This window comes from Pan troglodytes, chromosome 9, assembly GCF_028858775.2.
Source record: "Pan troglodytes isolate AG18354 chromosome 9, NHGRI_mPanTro3-v2.0_pri, whole genome shotgun sequence".
Lineage (NCBI taxonomy): Eukaryota > Metazoa > Chordata > Mammalia > Primates > Hominidae > Pan > Pan troglodytes.
The window spans coordinates 65,384,574-65,408,076 of NC_072407.2; the positions used below are offsets into that span (position 1 = coordinate 65,384,574).

Below are 23,503 nucleotides of genomic sequence, written 5' to 3' on the forward strand. Positions count from 1 at the left end.
TTATGCAATTTGCCAGTCTGTGTCTTTTAATTGGAGCATTTAGTCCATTTACATTTAAAGTTAATATTGTTATGTGTGAATTTGATCCTGTCATTATGATGTTAGCTGGCTATTTTGCTCATTAGTTGATGCAGTTTCTTCCTAGCCTCGATGGTCTTTACAATTTGGTATGATTTTGCAGTGGCTGGTACCGGTTGTTCCTTTCCATGTTTAGTGTTTCCTTCAGGAGCTCTTTTAGGGCAGGCCTGCTGGTGACAAAATCTCTCAGCATTTGCTTATCTGTAAAGTATTTTATTTCTCCTTCACTTATGAAGCTTAGTTTGGCTAGATATGAAATTCTCGGTTGAAAATTCTTTTCTTTAAGAATGTTGAATATTGGCCCCCACTCTCTTCTGGCTTGTAGAGTTTCTTCCAAGATATCCGCTGTTAGTCTGATGGGCTTCCCTTTGTGGCTAACCCGACCTTTCTGTCTGGCTGCCCTTATCATTTTTTCCTTCATTTCAACTTTGGTGAATCTGACAATTATGTGTTTTGGAGTTGCTCTTCTCGAGGAGTGTTTTTGTGGCATTCTCTGTATTTCCTGAATCTGAATGTTGGCCTGCCTTGCTAGATTGGGGAAGTTCTCCTGGATAATATCCTGCAGAGTGTTTTCCAACTTGGTTCCATTCTCCCCATCACTTTCAAGTACACCAATCAGACGTAGATTTGGTCTTTTCACATAGTCCCATATTTCTTGGAGGCTTTGTTCATTTCTTTTTATTCTTTTTTTCTCTAAACTTCCCTTCTCACTTCATTTCATTCATTTCATCTTCCATCACTGATACCCTTTCTTCCAGTTGATTGCATCAGCTCCTGAGGCTTCTGCATTCTTCACGTAGTTCTCAAGCCTTGGCTTTCAACTCCATCAGCTCTTTTAAGCACTTCTCTATATTGGTTATTCTAGTTATACATTCGTCTAAATTTTTTTTCAAAGTTTTTAACTTGTTTGCCTTTGGTTTGAATTTCCTCCTGTAGCTCGGAGTAGTTTGATCGTCTGAAGCCTTCTTCTCTCAACTCATCAAAGTCATTCACCATCCAGCTTTGTTCCATTGCCGGTGAGGACCTGTGCTCCTTTGGAGGAGGAGAGGCACTCTGCGTTTTAGAGTTTCCAGTTTTTCTGCTCTGTGTTTTCCCCAACTTTGTGGTTTTATCTACTTTTGGTCTTTGATGATGGTGATGTACAGATGGGTTTTTGGTGTGGATGTCCTTTCTGTTGGTTAGTTTTCCTTCTAACAGACAGGACCCTCAGCTGCATGTCTGTTGGAGTTTGCGGACGTCCACTCCAGACCCTGTTTGCCTGGGTATCAGCAGCGGTGGCTGCAGAACTGCGGATTTTAGTGAACCGCGAATGCTGCTGTCTGATTGTTCCTCTGGAAGTTTTGTCTCAGAGGACTACCCGGCTGTGTGAGGTGTCAGTCTGCCCCTACTGGGGGGTGCCTCCCAGTTAGGCTGCTCGGGGGTCAGGGGTCAGGGACCCACTTGAGGAGGCAGTCTGCCAGTTCTCAGATCTCCAGCTGCATGCTGGGAGAACCACTGCTCTCTTCAAAGCTGTCAGACAGGGAAATTTAAGTCTGCAGAGGTTACTGCTGTCTTTTTGTTTGTCTGTGCCCTGTCCCCAGAGGTGGAGCCTACAGAGGCAGGCAGGCCTCCTTGAGCTGTGGTGGGCTCCACCCAGTTCGAGCTTCCTGGCTGCTTTGTTTACCTAAGCAAGCCTGGGCAATGGCGGGCGCCCCTCCCCCAACCTCACTGCTGCCTTGCAGTTTGATCTCAGACCGCTGTGCTAGCAATCAGTGAGACTCCATATGCGTAGGACCCTCTGAGCCATGTGCGGGATATAATCTCCTGGTGCACCGTTTTTTTAAGCCCATTGGAAAAGCGCAGTATTCGGGTGGGAGTGACCCGAATTTCCAGGTGCCGTCTGTCACCCCTTTCTTTGACTAGGAAAGGGAACTCCCTGACCCCTTGCACTTCCCAAGTGAGGCAATGCCTCACCCTGCTTTGGCTCACGCACGATGCACTGCACCCACTGTCCTGCGCCCACTGTCTGGCACTCCCTAGTGAGATGAACCTGGTACCTGAGATGGAAATGCAGAAATCACCCATCTTCTGCATCGCTCATGCTGGGAGCTGTAGACTCAAGCTGTTGCTATTTGGCCATCTTGGCTGCCCTCTCTAAATTATTTTTTCCTTGCAAATTGATGTGGATGTTCTGCTGCTAAGGAATTCATCTTCAACATTGTCTCATCTCTTTTAAAAATGCATTATCCATTTGTAAACTACTAATTTCTCTGGAGCATTGTCCCCATAAACTTTTTGTAAAGTCTCAGTGATTTCACCATTCTTCCACCTAAGTTTCACCATAGATTTGATGTTTGTTCTTGCTTCTATTTCAGCAGAATTTGTGTTCCTTGGATAACAGCTTTTTTCACACAAACATCTTATCCTTCTTAGTGCTTCAAAATAGATCCTGTTCAGCCATGTTATAAAAAATTAGTACAGATTTATTTTGGCACAAAAATTTGAACTCCATGCATAGTTTACTCATAATATGCATTTTCATGAATTTTTTGAAGACTCTTTCTGTATACTTGGGCATGTTTCTGGAGTCATTACGGTGTGTTAATGCAAACAAATTATAATGCATTTGCTATTACTGTTTTGTTGATTATAGTTTTATAAAAAGTCCAGCATGTGCTTTACCGTATATGAGTCAGCCTGATCGTCACTCCATGATGCTCTTTTTCCGGAATCATCTTGGCTGTTAGTGATTTTCAGATGAATTTGAAACTAGTTGTGCAACTTCTTCCCAAAAGCAAATCATTATTTCATGGAATCACTTAAACTTATAAGGTATTTTGGAATTACTGATACATGTAGTACCATAATTATAAATGGCACCTGTCTGCACATTATATTTTTGGCTAGTTTTGCAGATATAAAGGCATAATCTTGATTCCCCCTGCCCATTTTGCTCTTCTTTGGATCAGGTCTTGGGAATCTCTTAAAACTGTGTTACTTTCATGCAAGTATCTTCCTGCTTTACGTTTCTTGAATCTTTTCTGCTGAGAAATAGAAATGCAAACAAAAACAAGATTAAGAAACAAAAAATAAATAAGATATAGATTAAGCATATATATACTGTGTGCCTGAGGACAAGCTGCCCTCTACCCACCAGCATTGTAATCCAAGATTCTCTAGATATTGATACTATTGTGTTGGAAAAGGCCCTGATACCTGGGCATTCCTGGGAAGGCAGTGTTGAATATTGATACTCTCACCATTGTCTCTTTGGATCTCAGACCAATGACATCTTTAGTAAATCAAAGCGAGAATTGAAAATTTTAAAGCTATTGTCTTATTTTTCATCATTTAAAATCCTGCTTTCTTTTCTTAATTTTGTCTCCTCAAAATTTCTGTTGCCCATGGCAGCAAATTTGCCTAAATCTCAGAGGCATCCTAACAAGATCCATTTCCTTCAGATACATCGTTATTTTTGCAAAGGAGATTTTGCTCTATGCTGTAGTCCCATGATTCTTTGACTGAAGCAATAATTAGGTATGAGGCAATCTCATTCCCTTTCCCACCACATATCAGGCATTCATTGGGCCAATGTGTGATAAAACCAGGGAATGAGAATGAGGCATTTGAGTCTTAGCAGATTTGTGAGAAAACAACAGGAGTGTGTGTTTCCCACAAGGGCAGAAAGTATGTGCCACTCATAATAGGCTAATTTGGATCTTTTCACCACTGAACCTTCTGGTGTGAAATGGTCTGTGTGACATAGAGAGCCTCAAGAGTCTGACTCCATTGTGGATAGGGTAGGCTGCTACTGAACTAAAGGACATGGTGACAAATAGAAAAGTCCTAGGTCTGAGCCTACATGAAGGACAGAGGGCCCCAAATGGTCGTTGACCTTTCTCATTAAACAGCTACAGCACATAGCCACTCCCCACTCACGTGACAGCTAGAGGGTTTACTCACTCATTTTCCACATCCTGGATGGTGTTAGGAAGAGGTAGATCCCTGGTTTCTGGAAGGAGGAGGATAACAGGGACAGCAAGGATGGGGAAGACTCCATAGGAAATCCAGGGCAGGTGGGGAGAATACGCCATTAAGGTCATCAACAGAGGAGCCAGTGCTGCCCCAGTCCTACCGGACACTGCATTGATTCCTGCAACTGTTGACCTTAGAGTGCAAATAACAACACAAAAAATCTTGTATGAATCTGTACATGTAAACTCTTTATCATCATTATTTCTTTATGGGGACCAGTACAACAGAGTTACTAAACACATGGGCTTTGACAGCAAGCCCTTAATTGTGACATTTACCTCTGTTGGTTTCTACCTATTTGATAGTATAATGTTGGTAACTGCTCTTAACCTTAGTTTCATAATTACTAAAATAGGGATACCCATAGCATTAATTAACCTGTAGCAATAACCCGCAGCTTTGATAATTTGATAATAATAACACATATATGGCTCTCAGTTTCTCTGTTCATTTCTATTACAATTAATTCATCTGGCACCTAAACAGTGTCAGTCTTTCATTCACAATGAATATCAATAAATTCAGAAATTTCTGTTTTGAAACCAGATGGTCTTTAGCTCTTGTACCTCAATATGGTGGGGACGAGCTCGTTGTGGTGGACAGAAGCACTGTTGCTAGCAGCAGAAACACTACCAATTCCCAAAGTTGCTAAAACCATACGCAGGATCTGCATTTCTAGAGAGAACAGTGAGAATCAGGAAATCTTGCCTGAAGAAACTTTTCAACCCCCAAATAATTGTAAAAAGATTCTAATGGAGGAATTTGCAAGTGTGAAATATGTGGTAGACAAACTGCAACATGCCAGAGTTTGGGGAATGGTTGCGAGGCTGAGAAATATAGACTGTAAAATGGTAGGGCTTAAACATTGAATAAAGGATCTCAATCTCAATCTTCAACTCTTTCTGCACATTTGAGTATTGCCAATTAAGGTGGGGGTAGGGACCAACAGGAAATATTTGTTTTATTTATTCTGTGTAATATTTTCTGTGTACTTCCAGTGGGGGCACAGAACTATATTTGTTCTATTAGAACAATATTCATTTTAATTTTTTTTATGTAATATTTTCTGTGCACCTCCAGTGGGGCATAGAACTATATATAGATAATAACTGAGGAGTTTGTGAGCCATGTCTTGAGCAGTTTAGAGCTAAGAGTGTGGGAACAATTTTTGATATGGGACAGATATTCTACCATATAGTAAGAAAAGGACTGGGTTTATTTGGGAGTGGACAGTGTGGAGAGACATAAGCTCTGAATAATTCAGGATTGTAAAACCTAACATTATAAAACCTAACTCCTATTTGGAAATAAATAATATCACACTGGGAACCATTGACACTGAAAATTCAAAAAGGTACTTTTTCATCAATAAAAATATCAAAATAGGATTTTAAATCAGTGGAGAAGGCTCTCCTATAAGGCAGAAAACTTACACCAGCAGGAGGCATGGAGCCCACCAGTCTGGGAATCCTGCAAAATATGTTCCTGCTCTGGGAGATGAGTGGAATATAGTGACCACTAATGTTCCCATAATCATTACAGAAGGTCATTCTATTAATTTAACTTAGGAAAGTGGATTTTAAGAGAGCCTGGGTCAGCTTCTTAATCTGTTCCTTGTTTAGGGGTAGATTATAAAACAGATAAAGAGATATTAAGATGAGACTTTTTCTTGTTCCAACTGTACACTTCATTTATGGTCGAAGACAAGGAATTTTTATTTCAGCAAAGTCAAGAAGCCTTTTCTAAAAAGTGTTGCATTTATATGAGATAATAGGGAACTCAAAAGTGAATATACAGGGAAGAGGATATGGACAAGTTAGAGAGACCTCAAAAATTAGAAAGTGTCCTAGACAGAGGCAGTGAGGGCATTGTGTGCCCACTTTGGCATACAGTTGCAAGGCCTAGCCCCTCCACAATGGCTATAAAAGGGTGATTAGCCAAAAAGCATGTGCTTAGTTACTTTTCTAAAGAAACCATTAGGTGTAATTGGAGCCCGTGTCCAGATTCATCTTGGCTGTGATGAAGACAACCGTGTGTCTGAACCATCACGGCTGACATTGGTTGAGTAAGAGCCCAAGTGCTGAAAACAACATATTGTCAGAATGAGTTCCAAACCCTCATATTAACTTCAGGGAATCTTTTGGCTGTCAAGGGCAATGCTGTTCTTTTGGCACCAGGCATAAAAGACCAATGTAATCCCTGGAGAATGGGGGTAACTACTTTCTTTCCTGAAACTCCTGTCTCTCTCACCTTGGGGCAAAAAGGTGTTGACCAGAATGAAAAGTCCCACCGGGAACGTGAACAACATCTGGCTTATTCGACGACCGATATGATTCAGTGTCAAAAGGGAAACACATCTGGCTGTGAATGTGACAGCTCCACAGAGAATCTGGAACAGGGAGACATTGCTCCCTAAGTGCTGCAAGTTGAGTATCAGGCCATAAAAGGGTACAGTGATTGCGAATCTGAAGTGAATAAAAAGGACAAAGACATATTCAATAAGATTTAAAGCCTAGGAAACATTTTCTGAGATTTTGAAGGTAAGTCCTACAAATGATTATAATATTGACCCAATTGGCAAATGGTGTTTTTCCTTTTAAAAAAGGGATCATTCTGTTTTATAGACTATTTCCTTTTCAGACAATGGTCTTAAAATAACATAAAATAATTGTGGAACATGATGTTAAAATGGGCTCTTCATTGTCATAATTTTTACTGGGTCCTGAAGAAAAGAGATAGCAAACATACATATTATCAATGAAAGTTAAAAACCTACCCATGTAGAAAAAGTAATGTGAAATCTGAATTCATCAGTCAACTGGATGATATAAATGATTGGACATGGGTAGGGTTAGATGATGGAAATTAGGGGAATAGTTTCTTTGCAGCAGTTCAGCATTGTGTGAGTCAAACTTCTCTGCTCCCGTTCAGAGACCTTCTTTACCTTAGTCTTAGTAATCCCTGGAGAATGGGGGTAATACTTACTTGTATAATCTGGCCCACAGATTATACAAGTGGAGAGGAAGCATAACACATTTACATAGAGAAAAAGTCAACAATATCTTTTTACCCTTCTTGCCATATCAACCACCAAGGTCAGCTTGAACTACAGAAACAGAGAATCTCTAACTCTGAATGAATATCTAACCTTCTTTACCTTACCTTAGTGAGGCTGCAAGGGCACTGTAGGCAAGAGCTTTCCATGTGTTTCCTGGACTTGAGTGCAGTGGCCTGACATTTCTAAGCAGTCTAAGAGCTACAAGCAATGGGTTATTAAATCATCAGAATTGAGATAAAGGGGCTGGCAGGTAAATATACTTCCAGTAAAATAAGGTAGGGATGCCTGTATTTGCTCACAGGTTGTATAGGCTCTGAAAGAGAGAGCTTGTATGGAATCATTTTAATCCCTCTGTGGAAAGAGGAAAGGAGAAAAAAGTGTTGGGGTGGGGAAGGCGACCAGCAATAAGGCAATGCAAAGCCAAATTGATTAGCAGGGCCTAGAGAGAAAATGTATGCAGGAGCCAGAGGAAAATGCATTTCTTGCATCACAAGAAATGGAGTGAATGCCAAGTGGTTACAGTGGAGGCCTCCAAGGAATTTACATAAAGGCACCCAGGGAAAGGAGTCTGATTTGATCATCCACCATGCCCAGCATCCAACAGTTACCAATGCCCGACCTTTGCTTTCTTTCCCCCTCTCTAGGTATGTAGAGTGTAGAAACCCGGCTCACAGATTATACAAGTGGAGAGGAAGCATAACACATTTACGTAGAGAAAAAGTCAACAATATCTTCTTACCCTTCTTACCATATCAACCACCAAAGTCAGCTTGAACTGCAGAAACAGATTCTCTAACTCTGAATGAATATCTGAGGTTTAATTTTCATATGTGGCTGAAATATATGTATTACTAAGATGAGGCTATTCTTGTGAGTGAGAGGATGGGATTTTTTTTTTTTTATTACTGAGAAGGAGAGTATGTGTTATGTGGCTTGTCAGAGATTTCATCAGGGATAGGGAAAGAACCACAGAGCAGGTTTAAGAGAAAGCTAAGAAGGGATTAGGTGAAGATGATGATTTTCTGTTTTCATGATTAGGCCCTGTGCTTTCTCATTATTCAACATGAATTATTTTGATAAAACTTGCAGATGAAATTTGAGGAAAAAATTAACATTTTAGAAAAATTCATAGATATAAAATTTCTATAAATTTTATAATTATGAAAGAATACCGCATATTACTTAGAGATAAATACCAATGTAGCAAGGTATAATGAAAGGCTTGGGGATGATAAAACAAAAAACCTGGAAAAAAAGGTTGGGAATATGCCCACGGAGGTTTATACAGAAGGCCTCCATTATCTTGGTCTGATTGTCTTTCTTAATGTGGGTAATGAGGTGTTTTTAAATTATAGTTACAAGTTTACTATCATGTATGCCTTAAATAATCAATAGTACATTAAAAAATATAAACAGAATTAGGCTAATTAAAGGGTGTCCTTAATTTTGTAATTTGCTTTGACAGCAGGTTTTCGTCTGAAGCATGAAATCAATTTGCATAGTTCCATTTTTTGACTGAAATGATAATTTATGGAGAGGAAAAGAAAATACAAACAGATGAACAAATAAAGAAATAAAAAGCAAATATTCTATTTAAGTTCCTTGAATGCAGAGTTTAGATCTTAATGCCTCTGCAACCTTAACACATAGCCCAGTGTCTTCGCACATTTTATATTTTCCATAGACATCAGGAGGTCATGACGATGAATGGTGACAATGATGACGATGATGGTAATGATAATAACAAAATAATTATAATCCTGCCAAAACCAATGATTATTCTCCCTGCAAACATATATGAGCAGAATGCACATATTTTCTTTTGCTGGCTATCATATTAGCACTATCAGGGACTCTAGTCTTTAGTGCCTGAAAGCAGTCTGGTTGTCACTCTCCTAATCCATGATATAGAAACTTCTTTACAAGGAGATCCAATCTCACACCGGTCAGAATGGCTATTACTAAATGGTCAAAAAATAACAGATACCGGCGAGGATGGAGAGATAAGAGAATGCTTATACACTGCTGGTGGGAATGTAAATTAGTTCAGCCATTCGTGGAAAGCAGTATGGTGATTCCTCAAGGAATTTAAAACAGAATTACCATTTGACCCAGCAATCCCATTATTGGATATACACCCAAAAGGAATATAAATCATTCTACTATAAAGATGCTTGTATGTCTGTGTTCATCACAGCTTATTCATAATAGTAAAGACCTAGAATCAACCTAAATGCCCATCAATGGTAGACTGGATAAAGGAAATGTGACACACATACACCATGGAATACTATGCAGCCATAAAGAGGAACAAGATCCTGTCCTTTACAGCAACATAGATATAGCTAGAGGCCATTATCCTAACTGAACTAACACAGAAACAGAAAATCAAATACCACATGTTCTCACTTATGAGTGGGAGCTAAATATTGAGTACATATGGACACAGAGAAGAGAACAACAAAAATAATCTGTACAACAAACCTCTGTGAAATGAGTTTACCTATATAACAAGCCTGCTCATGTACCCTTGAGCCTAAAATAAAAGTTAAAAAATTTTTATATTGAATTTTTTACCAAAATAGACAATAACTTGAAGGTCCACAGCTATTTGGAAACTAAGCACAACATTTATCCAAAACCATTGGGTCAAAGAGGATCCAAATCATGAATTAGAAATTTAGACTAATTTAGAATAAAAATACAATATCTCAAAATATATGGAAATGAGTAACTATGTGAGATTATGAATATGCTAATTTGTCTCACTATAATAATTTTACTATACACATCTTTCATAACATCATAGTGTATACCTTAAACATACACAATACAATTTGTTAAAAAAATATGGGATGCAGGTTTGGCAATGCTAACAGGGAACTTTATAGTTCCTTTGTAGTTCTGTGCATTTATTAGGAAAAATGAAAGTTTGCAAAAAAAAGAATTAAGCTTTTCTGCCTGGAGGGCACACACACGCACAGAGAGAGAGAGAGAGAGAGAGAGAGAGAGAGAGAGAAACCCAAGTAAGTAGAAGCAAAGAAATAATAAAAATAAGAGTAGAAATCAGGGAGGGGCCAAGATGACCAAGTGGGAACAGCTCTGGTCTGCAGCTCCCAGCAAGACCCATGCAGATGGTGGGTGATTTCCGCATTTTCAACTGAGGTACCCAGTTCATCTCATTGGGACTGGTTAGGCAGTGGCTGCAACCCACAGAGGGCAGGCAGAAGCAGGGTGGGGCGTCACCTCACCCGGGAAGTGCAAGGAGCCAGGGACCTCCCTCCCTGAACCAAGGGAAGCCATGAGGGACTGTGCTACATGGCCGGGTTACTACACTTTTCCCACAGTTTTTGCAATCTGCAGATCAGGAGATTCCCTCGTGTGCCTATACCACCAGGGCCCTGGGCTTCAAGCACAAAACTAGGTGGCTCTTTGGGCAAACACTGGGCTAGCTGCAGCAGTATTTTTTCATATTCCAGTGGTGCCTGGAACCCTAGTAAGACAGAACCATTTACTCCCCTCCCCTGGAAAAGGGGCTGAGGCCATGGAGCTAAGTGGTCTCGCTCAGTGAGTCCCACTCCCATGGAGCCCAGCAAGCTAAGAACCACTGGCTTGAAATTCTTGCTGCCAGCGCAGTAGTCTGAAGCCTGCCTGGGACGATGGAGCGTGGTGGGGGGAGGGGTGTGCGCCATTCCTGAGGCTTTAGTAGGCAGTTTTCCCCTGACAGTGCTAAGGAGGATGGGAGGTCTGGGCTGGGCATGGTAAAGTGGCTATGGCAAGACTGCTTCTCTAGATTTCTCCTCACTGGGCAAAGCATCTCTGAAGGAAAGGTAACAGCCCCAGTAAGAGGTTTACAGACAAAATCCTCATTTCCCTGGAAGAGAACACCTGGGGGAAGGGGTGGCTGTGGGCACAGCTTCAGCAAATTTAGTCATTCCTGCCTGCCAGCTCTGAAGAGCACAGCTGATCCTGACAAGAGGGATTCTCCCAATAGAGTGCGCTAGCTCTGCTAAGGGACAGATTGCCTCCTCAAGTGGGTCCCTGACCCCCACGCCTCCTGACAGGGAGAAACCTCCCAACAGGGGTCAACAGACACCTCATACAGGAGAGCTCCAGTTGGCATCAGGCTGGTGCCCTTCTGGGATGAAGCTTCCAGAGGAAGAAGCAGGCAGCAATCTTTGCTGTTCTGCAGCCTCCACTGGTGATACCCAGGTGAAAAGGGTCTGGAGTGGACCTCAAACAAACTGCAGCAGACATGCCAAAGAGGGACCTGACTGTTAGAAGGAAAAGTAACAAACAGAAAGCTACAACATCAACATCAACATAAAGGACTCCACACAAAAACCCCACCTAAAGGTCATCAGCCTCAACAATCAAAGGTAGATAAATCCAAGAAGATGAGGAAAAATCAGTGCAAAAATGCTGAAAATTGCAAAAACCAGAATGCCTCTTCTCTCCAATGATCGCAACTCCTCTCCAGCAAGGGCACAAAACTGGGCAGAGAATGAGACTGATGAATTGACAGAAGTAGACTTCAGAAGGTGGGTAATAACTCCTCTGAGCTAAAGGAGCATATTCTAACCCAAGGCAAGGAAGATAAGAACCTTGATAAAAGGTTGCAGGAACTGCTAACTAGAATGACCAGTTTAGAGAAAAACATAAATTATCTGATGGAGCTGAAAATCACAGCATGAGAACTTCATGAAGCACATACAAATATTATAGCCAAATTGATCAAGCAGAATAAAGGGTATCAGAGAATGAAGATCAAGTTACTGAAATAGCGTGTGAAGAAAAGATTAGAGAAAAAAGAATGAAAAGGAATGAACAAAGCCTCCAAGAAACTTGAGACTATGAAAAGACACAACCTACGATAAATTGGTATCCCTGAAAGTGATGGGCAGAATGGAACCAAACTGGAAAACACACTTCAGGATATTATCCAGGAGAACTTCCCCAACCTAGCAAGACAGGCCAACATTCAAATTCAGGAAATACAGAGAACACCACTAAGATACTCCTCGAGAAGAGCAAACCCCAAGACACATAATTGTCAGATTCTCCAAGATTGAAACAAAGGAAAAAATGTTAAGGGCAGCCAGAAAGGTCAGGTTACCTACAAAGGGAACCCCATCAGACTAAAAGTGGATCACTCTGCAGAAACCCTACAAGCCAGAAGAGAGTGGGGGCCAATATTCAACATTCTTAAAGAAAAGAATTTTCAACCCAGAATTTGATATCCAACCAAATTAAGTTTCATAAGTGAAGGAAAAACAAAACACTTTCCAGACAAGCAAATACTGAGGGATTTTATCACCACCAGGCCTGCCTTATGAGAGCACCTGAAGGAGGCACTAAATATGGAAAGGAAATACTGGTACCAGCCACTGCTAAAACACAGCAAAATATACTGAGCAATAACACTATAAAGAAACTGCATCAACTAATGGGCAAAATAACCAGCTAGCATCATGATGATAGGATCAAATTCACACATAACAATATTAAGCTTAAATGTAAATGGGCTAAATGCCTCAATTAAAAGACACAGAATGACAAATTGGATAAAGAGTCAAGACTCATCTAATGTGCAAAGACACACATAGGCTCAAAATAAAGGGACGGAGGAAGATTTATCAAGAAAATGGCAAGCAAAAAAAGCAGGAGTTGCAATCTTAGTCTCTGATAAAACAGACTTTAAGCCAACGAAGATTAAAAAAGACAATGAGGCCGGGCGCGGTGGCTCACACCTGTAATCCCAGCACTTTGGGAGGCTGAGGCGGGTGGATTACAAGGTCAGGAGATCGAGACCATCCTGGCTAACACGGTGAAACCCCGTCTCTACTAAAAATACAAAAAATTAGCCAGGTGTGGTGGCGGGCGCCTGTAATCCCAGCTACTTGGGAGGCTGAGGCAGGAGAATGGCGTGAACCCAGGAGGCAGAGCTTGCAGTGAGCTGAGATTGGGCCACTGCACTCCAGCCTGGGCGACAGAGCAAGACTCTGTCTCAAAAAAAAAAAAAAAAAAAGACGAAGAATGGCATTACATAATGGTAAAGGGATCAATGCGACAAGAAGAGCTAACTATCCTAAATATATATGCACCCAATGAGGGAATACCCAGATTCATAAAACAAGTTCTTAGAGACCTACAAAGAGGCTTAGACTCCCACACAATAATAGTGGGAGACTTTAACACCCCACTGTCAATATTAGACAGAGCAACAAGACAGAGAATTAACAAGGATATTCAGGACTTGAACTCAGCTCTGAACCAAGCAGACCTAATAGACATCTACAGAACTCTCCACCCCAAATCAAGAGAATATACATTCTTAGTGCCACATAGCATGTATTCTAAAATTGACCACATAATTGGAAGTAAAACATTCCTCAGCAAATGCAAAAGAACGGAAATCATAACAAACAGTCTCTCAGACCACAGTGCAATCAAATTAGAACTCAGGATTAAGAAACTCACTCAAAACCACACAACTACATGGAAATTGAACAACCTGTGCCTGAATGACTACTGGGTAATTAATGAAATTAAGGCAGAAATGAAGTTCTTTGCCCCAGTACTTAAAGTACAATAAATAAATAAATAAATAAATAAATAAATAATAGCTATCTTAAAAAAAAAAAAGAAGTTATTTGAAACCAATGAGAACAAAGACCCAAAGTACCAGAATCTCTGGGACACAGGTAAAGCAGTGTTAAGAAAGAAATTTTGTAGCCCTGAATGCCTACCACAGAAAGCTGGAAAGATCTAAAACTGACAGTCTAATATCACAATTAAAAGAACTAGAGATGCAAGAACAAACAAATTCAAAAGCTAGCAGAAGACAAGAAATAAGAAATAAGATCATAGTAGAGTTGAAGGAGATAGAGACATGAAAAACCCTTCAAAAAATCAATGAATCCAGGAGCTGATTTTTTGAAAAGATTAACAAAATAGATGGACCACTAGCTAGACTAATAAAGAAGAAAAGAGAGAAAAAGAGGTATCACCACTGATCCCACAGAAATACAAACTACCATCAAAGAATACTATAAACACCTCTACGCAAATAAACTAGAAAATCTGGAAGAAATGAATAAATTTCCAGACACATACACCCTCCCAAGATGAATCTAGGAAGAAGTCGAATCCCTGAGTAGGACGATAACATGTTCTGAAATTGAGGCAGTAAGTAATAGCCTACCAACCAAAAAAAGGCAAGGACCAGAGAGATTCACAGCCGAAGTCTACCAGAGGTACAAAAAGGAGCTGGTACCATTCCTTCTGAAACTATTCCAAACAATAGAGGAAGAGGGACTTCTCCCTAACTAATTTTATGAGGCCAGCATCTTCCTGATACCAAAAGCTGGCAGAGACACAACAACAAAAAAGAAAATTTCAGGCCAATATCCCTGGTGAACATCGATGAGAAAATCCTCAATAAAATACTGTCAAACTGAATTCAGCAGCACATCAAAAAGCTTATCCACCACGATCAAGTCAGCTTTATCCCTGGGATGCAAGCCTAGTTCAATATACACAAAACAATAAACGTAATCCATCACATAAACAAAACCAATGACAAAAACCACATGATTATCTCAATAGATGCAGAAAAGGCCTTTGATAAAATTCAACACCCTTTCATGCTAAAAACTCTCAATAAACTACGTATTGATGGAACATATCTCAAAATAATAAGAGCTATTTTTGACAAACCCATAGCCAATATCATTCTAAATGGGCAAAAACTGGAAGCATTTCCTTTGAAAACCGGCACAAGACAAAGATACCCTCTCTCACCACTCCTATTCAACATAGTATTGGGAGTTCTGGCCAAGGCAATCATGCATGAGAAAGAAATAAAGGTATTTAAATAGAAAGAGAGGAAGTCAAATTGTCTCTGTTTGCAGATGACATGATTGTATATTTAGAAAACCCCATCATCTTAGCCCCAAAACTCCTTAAGCTGATTAGCAACTTCAGCAAAGTCTCAGGATACAAAATCAATATGCAAAAGTCACAAGCATTCCTATACACCAACAATAGACCAGCAGAGAGCCAAATCCTGAGTGAACTCCCATTCACAATTGCTACAAACAGAATAAAATGCCTAGGAATACAACTTACAAGGGACATGAGGGACTTCTTCAAGAAGAACTACATACCAGTGCTCAAGGAATGAGAGAGGACACAAACAAATGGAAAAAAATTCCATGCTCATGGGTGGGAATAATCAATATAGTGAAAATGACCATACTGCCCAAAGTAATTTATAGATTCAATGCTATTCCCATGAAGCTCCTAGTGACTTTCTTTGTAGAATTAGAAAAAACTAGTTCAAATTTCAAATGGATCAAAAAGGACCCTGTATAGCCAAGAAAATCCTAAGGAAAGAGAATAAAGTTGGAGGCATCATGCTACCTGACTTCAAACTATACTACAAGGCTACAGTAACCAAAACAGCATGGTACTGATATATATATATATATGGAACAGAACAGAGACCTCAGAAATAACACCACACATCTACAACCATCTGATCTTTGAGAAACCTGACATAAACAAGCAATGGGGAAAAGATTCCCTATTTAATTAATGTGCTGGGAAAACTGGCTATCTTTATGCAGAAAACAGAAACTGGATCCCTTTCCTACACCTTATATAAAAATTAACTCAAGATGGATTAAAAACTTAAATGTAAAACCCCAAAACCATAAAAACTCTGTAAGAAAAGCTAGGCAGTGCCATTCAGGACATAGGCATGGGCAAAGACTTCATGACTAAAACACAAAAAGCAATTGAAACAAAAGTCAAAATTGACAAATGGAATCTAATTAAACTAAAGAGCTTCTGCACAGCAAAATAAACTATCATCAGAGTGAACAGGCAACCTACAGAATGGGAGAAAATTTTTGCAAGCTACCCATCTGACAAAAGGCTAATATCCAGAATCTACAAGAACCTTAAACAAATTTACAAGAAAACAAACAACCCCATCAAAAAGTGGGCGAAGGACATGAGCAGACATTTCTCAAAAGAAGACATTTATGTGGCCAACAAACATGAAAAAAAGCTCATCATCACTGGTCATTAGAGAAATGCAAGTCAAAACCATAATGAGATACCATCCCATGCCAGTTAGAATGGTACTCATTAAAAAGTCAGGAAACAACAGATGCTGGAGAGGCTGTGGAGAAGTAGAAACACTTTTACACTGTTTGTGGGAGTGTAAATTAGTTCAACCATTGTAGAAGAGAGTAGTGTGGTGATTCCTCAAAGATCTAGAACCAGAAATATTATTTGACCCAGCAATCCCATTGCTGGGTATATACCCAAAGGATTATAAATCATTCTACCATAAAAACACATGCACACGTATGTTTATTGCAGCACTATTAACAATAGTAAAGTCTTGGAACCAACCCAAAGACCCATCAATAATAGACTAGATAAAGAAAATGTGGCACATATACACCATGGAATACTATGCAGCCATAAAAAGGAATGGAATGATGTCCTTTGCAGGAACATGGGTGGGGCTGGAGGTTATTATCCTTAGCAAACTAATGCAGAAACAGAAAACAAAATCCTGCATATTTTTATTTACAAGTGGGAGTTAAATGATGAGAACACATCATCACATAGAGGGGAACAATAGACACTGGGGCCTTCCTAATGGGGGAAGGTGGGAGGAGGGAGAGGATCAGGAGAAATAACTAATGGGTATTAGGCTCAATACCTGGGTGATGAAATAATCTGTACAACAAACTCCTGTGACATGAGTTTACCTATATTACAAACCTGCACATGTGCCCTTGAACTTAAAATGTAAGTTAAAAAAATAAAATGCAAATTAAATTTACAATGTGATACTATATGCAGTCATTGGAATTATGAACTTAAAAGATTTCAGAATAAGTCATATTGGCAAAATATGGAACAACTAAAATTCTTTTTTTCCTGTATTTTTTAAAAAAATTTGTTATTATTATACTTTAAGTTTTAGGGTACATGTGCACAATGTGCAGGTTTGTTACATATGTATACATGTGCCATGTTGGTGTGCTGCACTCATTAACTTATCATTTAGCATTAGGTATATATCCTAATGCTATCCCTCCCCCCTCCCCCGACCCCACAACAGTCCCCAGAGTGTGATGTTCCCCTTCCTGTGTCCATGTGTTCTCATTGTTCAATTCCCACCTATGAGTGAGAACATGCGGTGTTTGGTTTTTTGTCCTTGCGATAGTTTGCTGAGAATGATGGTTTCCAGTCCCTACAAAGGACATGGACTCATCATTTTTTATGGCTGCATAGTATTCTATGGTGTATATGTGCACATTTTCTTTTCTTTTTTTTTTTTTTTTGTTTAGTAAGGTATGTATGACCTTGTTTATTATCTATCATAGACATCAAGATGATCATAGTTAATACCAATTTAAGTTTTACAGAATACTGTTTTAGGCCCAATATTGATATATTAAATGAAGGTATCAGAGAATCTTGTATTTATGGCATCAGGTTATAAAGATCTATTCAAAACCATTTTTGTCAAAGTTTAAACACTGGAACAAAAGTCAAATTGTTTCTAAATGAGACACAAAATGATTCTTGCTAATAGTACAAATTTTGTCCCATGGGTAATACTATTGTCTTTTTCTTTTTTAAAAAAATTATTTCGATTTTTATTTTAGATTCAGGAAACACATGGGCAGGTTTGTTAGCTGAGTATACTGTGTGATGTTGAGGTTTGGGGTACATATGATCCTGTCACCCAGGTAGTGAGCGCAGTCTCCAGTAGGTAGTTTTTCAGCTCTTGCTCCCGCTCCCCACCCTACCTCCCCAGTGTCTATTATTCCCATGGGTCCTCAGGTATTACTATTTTCAAGTTTTTTTCTTTACATGAAACTACTGAAAGCAAAAGTATGTCATGCTTATAGGTTACTCTGTACATTTATCATTCTATTAATAAACATCTTAAGTAATTAAGTAGTATATTAAGGCCATAAACCAAGTCATTATCTTCTATCAAAGGACTACTGTTATTCAATCATCTAGAAAATTCATTTTAGGCAGGACGCAGTGGCTCACGTCTGTAATCTCAGCACTTTGGGAGGCCGAGGTGGGTGGATCATGAGGTCAGGAGTTGGAGACCATCCTGACCAGCATGGTGAAACCCCGCCTCTACTAAAAATACAAAAATTAGCTGGGCATGGTGGTGTGTGCCTGTAATCCCAGCTACTCAGGAGGCTGAGGCAGGAGAATCGCTTGAACCTGGGAGGCAGAGGTTGTAGTCCAGCCTGGGCAACAGAGAGAAACTCTGTCTTAAAAAAAAAGAAATTCATTTTAATGGGTTACGTTACAGGGTTGAGGTCAGCCTACAGACACAAAATAGGTTAACTGAAAATTTTTTTTTTTTCGTATCAGGTTTTAATTTTTTCATTGGAACAGGATTTGGGGGTGGGGATACTAAATGTGGCAGGGTTCAACAAATTTACATTTTATCAAAATAAGGTTCTTAAAGAATACAAGGATAGCATATGCTTTAACTCTTGTAGCACAAACCCTCATATTAATTGATGGTCACAGAAAAATACTGTAATGCTTTAAACAAAAGTTTTAAATTACATCAATGACACAAGTTTCAAACAAAATGCAGTGATCAAAATACTTAACTGTCCTTTCATCAAGCTTTTACAAACACAATCAGTCTTCGCTGTCTGAGCAAATCAGTTTTAGTTTCTTCATGGTCCTCCATCTGTCTTTTAACATGACACTTGTCCGGTTGTTGAATTTATAATGCAACAGTATTTTAGACCAGTTTCCCTCTCCATATTTCCTCACGCCAGATCTCAAATTCTTGTCTTCTTCCCAAAGCCATGCCTGTCTTTTTCTAGCTCGATGTTTTTCAGGAGTTACCGGCTGACTCTGTGAAACAGGTATTCTGCTTTCAGTGGCTCTTCTGCTTTCTTTTTTCTTTTTTGTACTTTGAAGAGTTCCTACTCTTCTTTCTTTCTTATTAAGGTCTTGTTGCTGGGTTCCATGTTGCAACTTAGATAAGAAAAGATTCTTGTGAGACCTTTTTCTTGTATCCAAATTAGCTTCAGTTTCCATTTCAACATCATTACCACTAGGTTTATCTTGAGAAGTTATTGTTCTTGTCCTTTTGCTTTCTACTACTTTTGCCGCTGCCTTCATTAGAAAGGTTGATGATTTTTCACTTAGCACATAATTCACATAACTCTTAATTTTCTCCATCATGTGGTTGTAGCTGAAGTGTTGAAAAAAGGAATGAAATGTATCTTTCTGAGAGATTATCATAAGCAATTTGGTTTTGAAAGGCATATGAGAATTTGGATCACCAAATATTCTTTCAAAGACTTCTTCTGCTTCTTTAAAGTTGCCATTTTCCATACAAACAGCTATAGCCTGAATTTTAATTAAATTCTGTATTTCTTCATGAAGTTTGTCATGTTCCTTTTCAATTGAACCCCAAATCATCAGGGCTGATTCCAAAGGTGTAATTCGTTCATCATTTTCAAACTGTGCATCAAGGGTTTTTCCTGCTGCAATTCTTGTCAAAAACTGACATATGTATATCGTTCTCAACTGGTAAGCTGTTAGACTGGATAGTCCATGAATAATAGCCTCTGCGCTGTTGCGGGTCCTGCGGAAGTCCTCGGAGCGGCCGTTGCGGAAAGCTCGGCAAAGAGAGAGGCAGAGGAAATCGAGCATCCAGCCGGCAGCCACGGCCTTGGCCTCGGCCACCAGGCCCGCGTCCTCCTCCTCCTCCTCCTCATCGGGGGCCCCCACCTGCACCTGGCACTCGAGCAGTTCCTGGGATTCGAACTGCTCCTCGTCGTTTCTCTCTGTTTCTGCCATCTGCTCCTCGGTAGGGTCGGCATCCCTACCATCCGCACAGCCCCGCGGGCTCGGGGCCCTATGTGCACATTTTCTTAATGCAGTCTATCATTGTTAGACATTTAGATTGGTTCCAAGTCTTTGCTATTGTGAATAGTGCCACAATAAACATACATGTGCATGTGTCATTATAGCAGCATGATTTATAATCCTTTGGGTATATACCCAGTAATGGGATGGCTGGGTCGAATGGTATTTCCAGTTCTAGATCCCTGAGGAATCGCCACACTGACTTCCACAATGGTTGAACTAGTTTACAGTCCCACCAACAGTGTGAAAGTGTTCCTGTTTCTCCACATCCTCTCCAGCACCTGTTGTTTCCTGACTTTTTAATGATCGCCATTCTAACTGGTGTGAGATGGTATCTCATTGTGGTTTTGATTTGCATTTCTCTGATGGCCAGTGATGGTGAGCATTTTTTCATGTGTTTTTTGGCTGCATAAATGTCTTCTTTTGAGAAGTGTCTGTTCCTATCCTTCACCCACTTTTTGATGGGGTTGTTTGTTTTTTTCTTGTAAATTTGTTTGAGTTCATTGTAGATTCTGGATATTAGCCCTTTGTCAGACGAGTAGGTTGCGAAAATTTTCTCCGATTTTGTAGGTTGCCTGTTCACTCTGATGGTAGTTTCTTTTGCTGTGCAGAAGCTCTTTAGTTTAATTAGATCCCATTTGTCAATTTTGGCTTTTGTTGCCATTGCTTTTGGTGTTTTAGACATGAAGTCCTTGCCCATGCCTATGTCCTGAATGGTAATGCCTAGGTTTTCTTCCAGGGTTTTTATGGTTTTAGGTCTAAGATTTAAGTCTTTAATCCATCTTGAATTAATTTTTGTGTAAGGTGTAAGGGATCCAGTTTCAGCTTTCTACATATGGCTAGCCAGTTGAAGTGCACATTTGCACATCCACTTTGGAATATTGATTGATAGTTCACTATAGCCAAATATACTTGTGCCTTAAGCCCAGGAATTCATAATAGCCCACAAGTGGAAAAAAATCCAAAACCCATGAACACCAGAATAGACAGATAACTTATGGAATATTCATATAAGAGAAAATGACCTACAATTAAAAGACCAAATTACTGTTATGCAAGACAAAATGAGTAAATTTCACATATTTAAAGGTACACAGATAGCATGATTCCATTAATATTAAATTCAAGAACCAGCAAATGTAATCTGCAGGGACAGCAGTAAGTACAGTTGGTGGTTTTGGAGAAGTATTAACTAGGGTGAAAGAGACATGAGAGACGATTCAGGATGCTGAAAATGAGCTTGTCTGGGTGGTGGTTACATAGTTTTATAGATTTGCAAAATTGATCTAGATAGCCACTTGATGTAACTTCTTTAGTGAATAAAAAGTTAGAAAATCAAAAAATTAAACTATGTTTTATGGTAAAACTTACCATCACCATAATATCCAGTGATAAACTTTGTGCTGGAATATGATGCTGATAAGTTTTAACTATGTAGTTAGGTCCCACTGTCCTGTCATAATATTAGGCTATCTAAAAATGTGGCACTTAGAGGCATACATTTGTATGTGATTTTCTCTTATGTATTAAATGTCCTCCAAATGCTGCTGCTAATCTTTTGAAAGAAGAAACAATTTTGTGTCTCCAATATTTTAAAGTGAATCATCACCAAATGGAACTTACCTCACAAAGCACAGGCCGAAGACTCTCATTCGCAATTTGGGTGCATGGAACAGGGAAAAAACAGATGTTTTAATTTGTACTGCATCCAACTCCTTCTTCATGGTGGATCTCACAAGCTTCAGCAACAAAAATAACAACAAGCATTTGTGAGATGTCAATAATGTGTCAGGCATAGTGGTAAGTACTAGAGAACAAGATAGACATATTGTTAACTATCCTCAAGGACATTTCTGTCTAGTGGGGAATATGAGCATTAAATAGTTCATCTCATGTGTGAAGTGTTACAAAAGGTGTAGGAAGAAATGGGAACTCAGAGGAATTATATAGGAATAAAACCAGGTTAAACACTGAGCCAGTGATAGGTAAAAGCATTAACAAAAATATTTGCATTATAAATTGGAGGCAATGAAACGGTATTTGTTTAAAGGTTAAAGGTTTCTTTCTTATCCACTGGGCATAAAATACTTGTCCTTCCCTTGTTATGAGAGAAGCTGTTTATTTTTATAAGTCAATAGCTTTCTTGAAAGCTGGGTCCACTTTATGATTAGCTTCTGAGCAATTATTCTCTAGATATGCCAGGCAAGTGTTTGCTATTGTGAACAGTGCTGCAATAAAAATATGTGTGCATGTGTCTTTATGGTAGAATGATTTATAATCCTTTGGGTATATACCCAGTAATGGGATTGCTGGGTCCCCTCATGAGTGGAGTGCACAGAAGTGAAGGCAAGGAAAGAAGTTGGGGATGTGTTGATGGAGTATGATTTTTGCCTAAGCCAGATATTTGAAGAAGTGAAATATAGTTGTTGGAAAGGAGATGGTTTTAGGCTTGCACAAGTCTGGCTTGGAATTTCAGCCCTGCCACTTGATATATTACTTATCTCAGGTGCTTAGTTTTCTTATCATTTAGAAAATGAATTTAGCGCTTCTTTCATAGGGATTATCTAATAATTATCTGAAGTCTTACATGTAAATATAAAATGTATTTAGCACAGGAGTACAAACATTATTTTAAAAAATAATATTAATTCATTTCTTACATTTATGATTTAGTGCAGGATATGGGAGACTTTTACATACAGCTCCAGTAAGTAAATATTTCAGGCTGTGCACAGCAAAAGAAACTATCATCATAGTGAGCAGGCAACCTACAGAATGGGAGAAAACTTTTGCAATCTATCCATCTGACAAAGGGCTAATATCCAGAATCTACAAGGAACTTAAACAAATTTACAAGAAAAAAAAACAACCCCATCAAAAAGTGGGTGAAGTATATGAACAGACATTTCTCAAAAGAAGATATTTATGCAGCCAACAAACATGAAAAAAAGATAATCATCACTGGTCATTAGAGAAATGCAAATCAAAACCACAGTAAGATACCATCTCATGCCAGTTAGAATGGCGATCATTAAAAAGTCAGGAAACAACAGATGCTGGAGAGGATGTGGAGAAATAGGAATGCTTTTACACCATGGGAGTGTAAATTAGTTCAGTCATTGTGGAAGATCGTGTGGCAACTCCTCAAGGATCTAGAACCAGAAATACCATTTGACCCTGCAATCCCATTACTGGGTATATACCCAAAGGATTATAAATCATTCTAATATAAAGACACATATGTTTATTGCAGCACTGTTCACAATAGCAAAGACTTGGAACCAACCCAAATGTCCATCAATGATAGACTGGATAAAGAAAACGGGGCACATATATGCCATGGAATACTATGCTGCCATAAAAAATAATGAGTTCATGTCCTTCATCCATGTCCCTACA

The 23,503-nt window shown here is 39.2% G+C and overlaps 2 protein-coding genes and 1 long non-coding RNA gene across 3 annotated transcripts in view; 1 reads left to right on the top strand and 2 right to left on the bottom strand.

Annotated features, from left to right (window-relative positions):
- The window catches only part of LOC134807254 (uncharacterized), a 209,688-nt gene that overhangs the window by 145,585 nt on the left and 40,600 nt on the right, over positions 1 to 23,503 (top strand). The gene's annotated exons all lie outside the window — the stretch shown is intronic.
- SLC22A24 (solute carrier family 22 member 24) overlaps positions 319 to 23,503 on the bottom strand; it is a 69,559-nt gene continuing 46,374 nt past the window's right edge. The window contains 5 exon segments of the mRNA XM_063782989.1: positions 319 to 3,101; positions 4,021 to 4,224; positions 4,659 to 4,767; positions 6,343 to 6,557; positions 21,728 to 21,843. Of these exon segments, the coding sequence (XP_063639059.1) occupies positions 3,041 to 3,101; positions 4,021 to 4,224; positions 4,659 to 4,767; positions 6,343 to 6,557; positions 21,728 to 21,843 (705 nt within the window). The 3' untranslated portion in view covers positions 319 to 3,040.
- On the bottom strand, positions 18,682 to 20,072 carry LOC104001205 (telomeric repeat-binding factor 1-like). Its single transcript, XM_063782988.1, has one exon. The coding sequence runs from the start codon at positions 20,033 to 20,035 to the stop codon at positions 18,860 to 18,862; it is 1,176 nt and encodes a 391-aa protein (XP_063639058.1). The 5' UTR covers positions 20,036 to 20,072; the 3' UTR covers positions 18,682 to 18,859.

Excerpts from the sequence above, each read along its gene's own strand:
- LOC104001205 (XM_063782988.1), bottom strand. The coding sequence starts at position 20,035 with ATGGCAGAAACAGAGAGAAACGACGAGGAGCAGTTCGAATCCCAGGAA.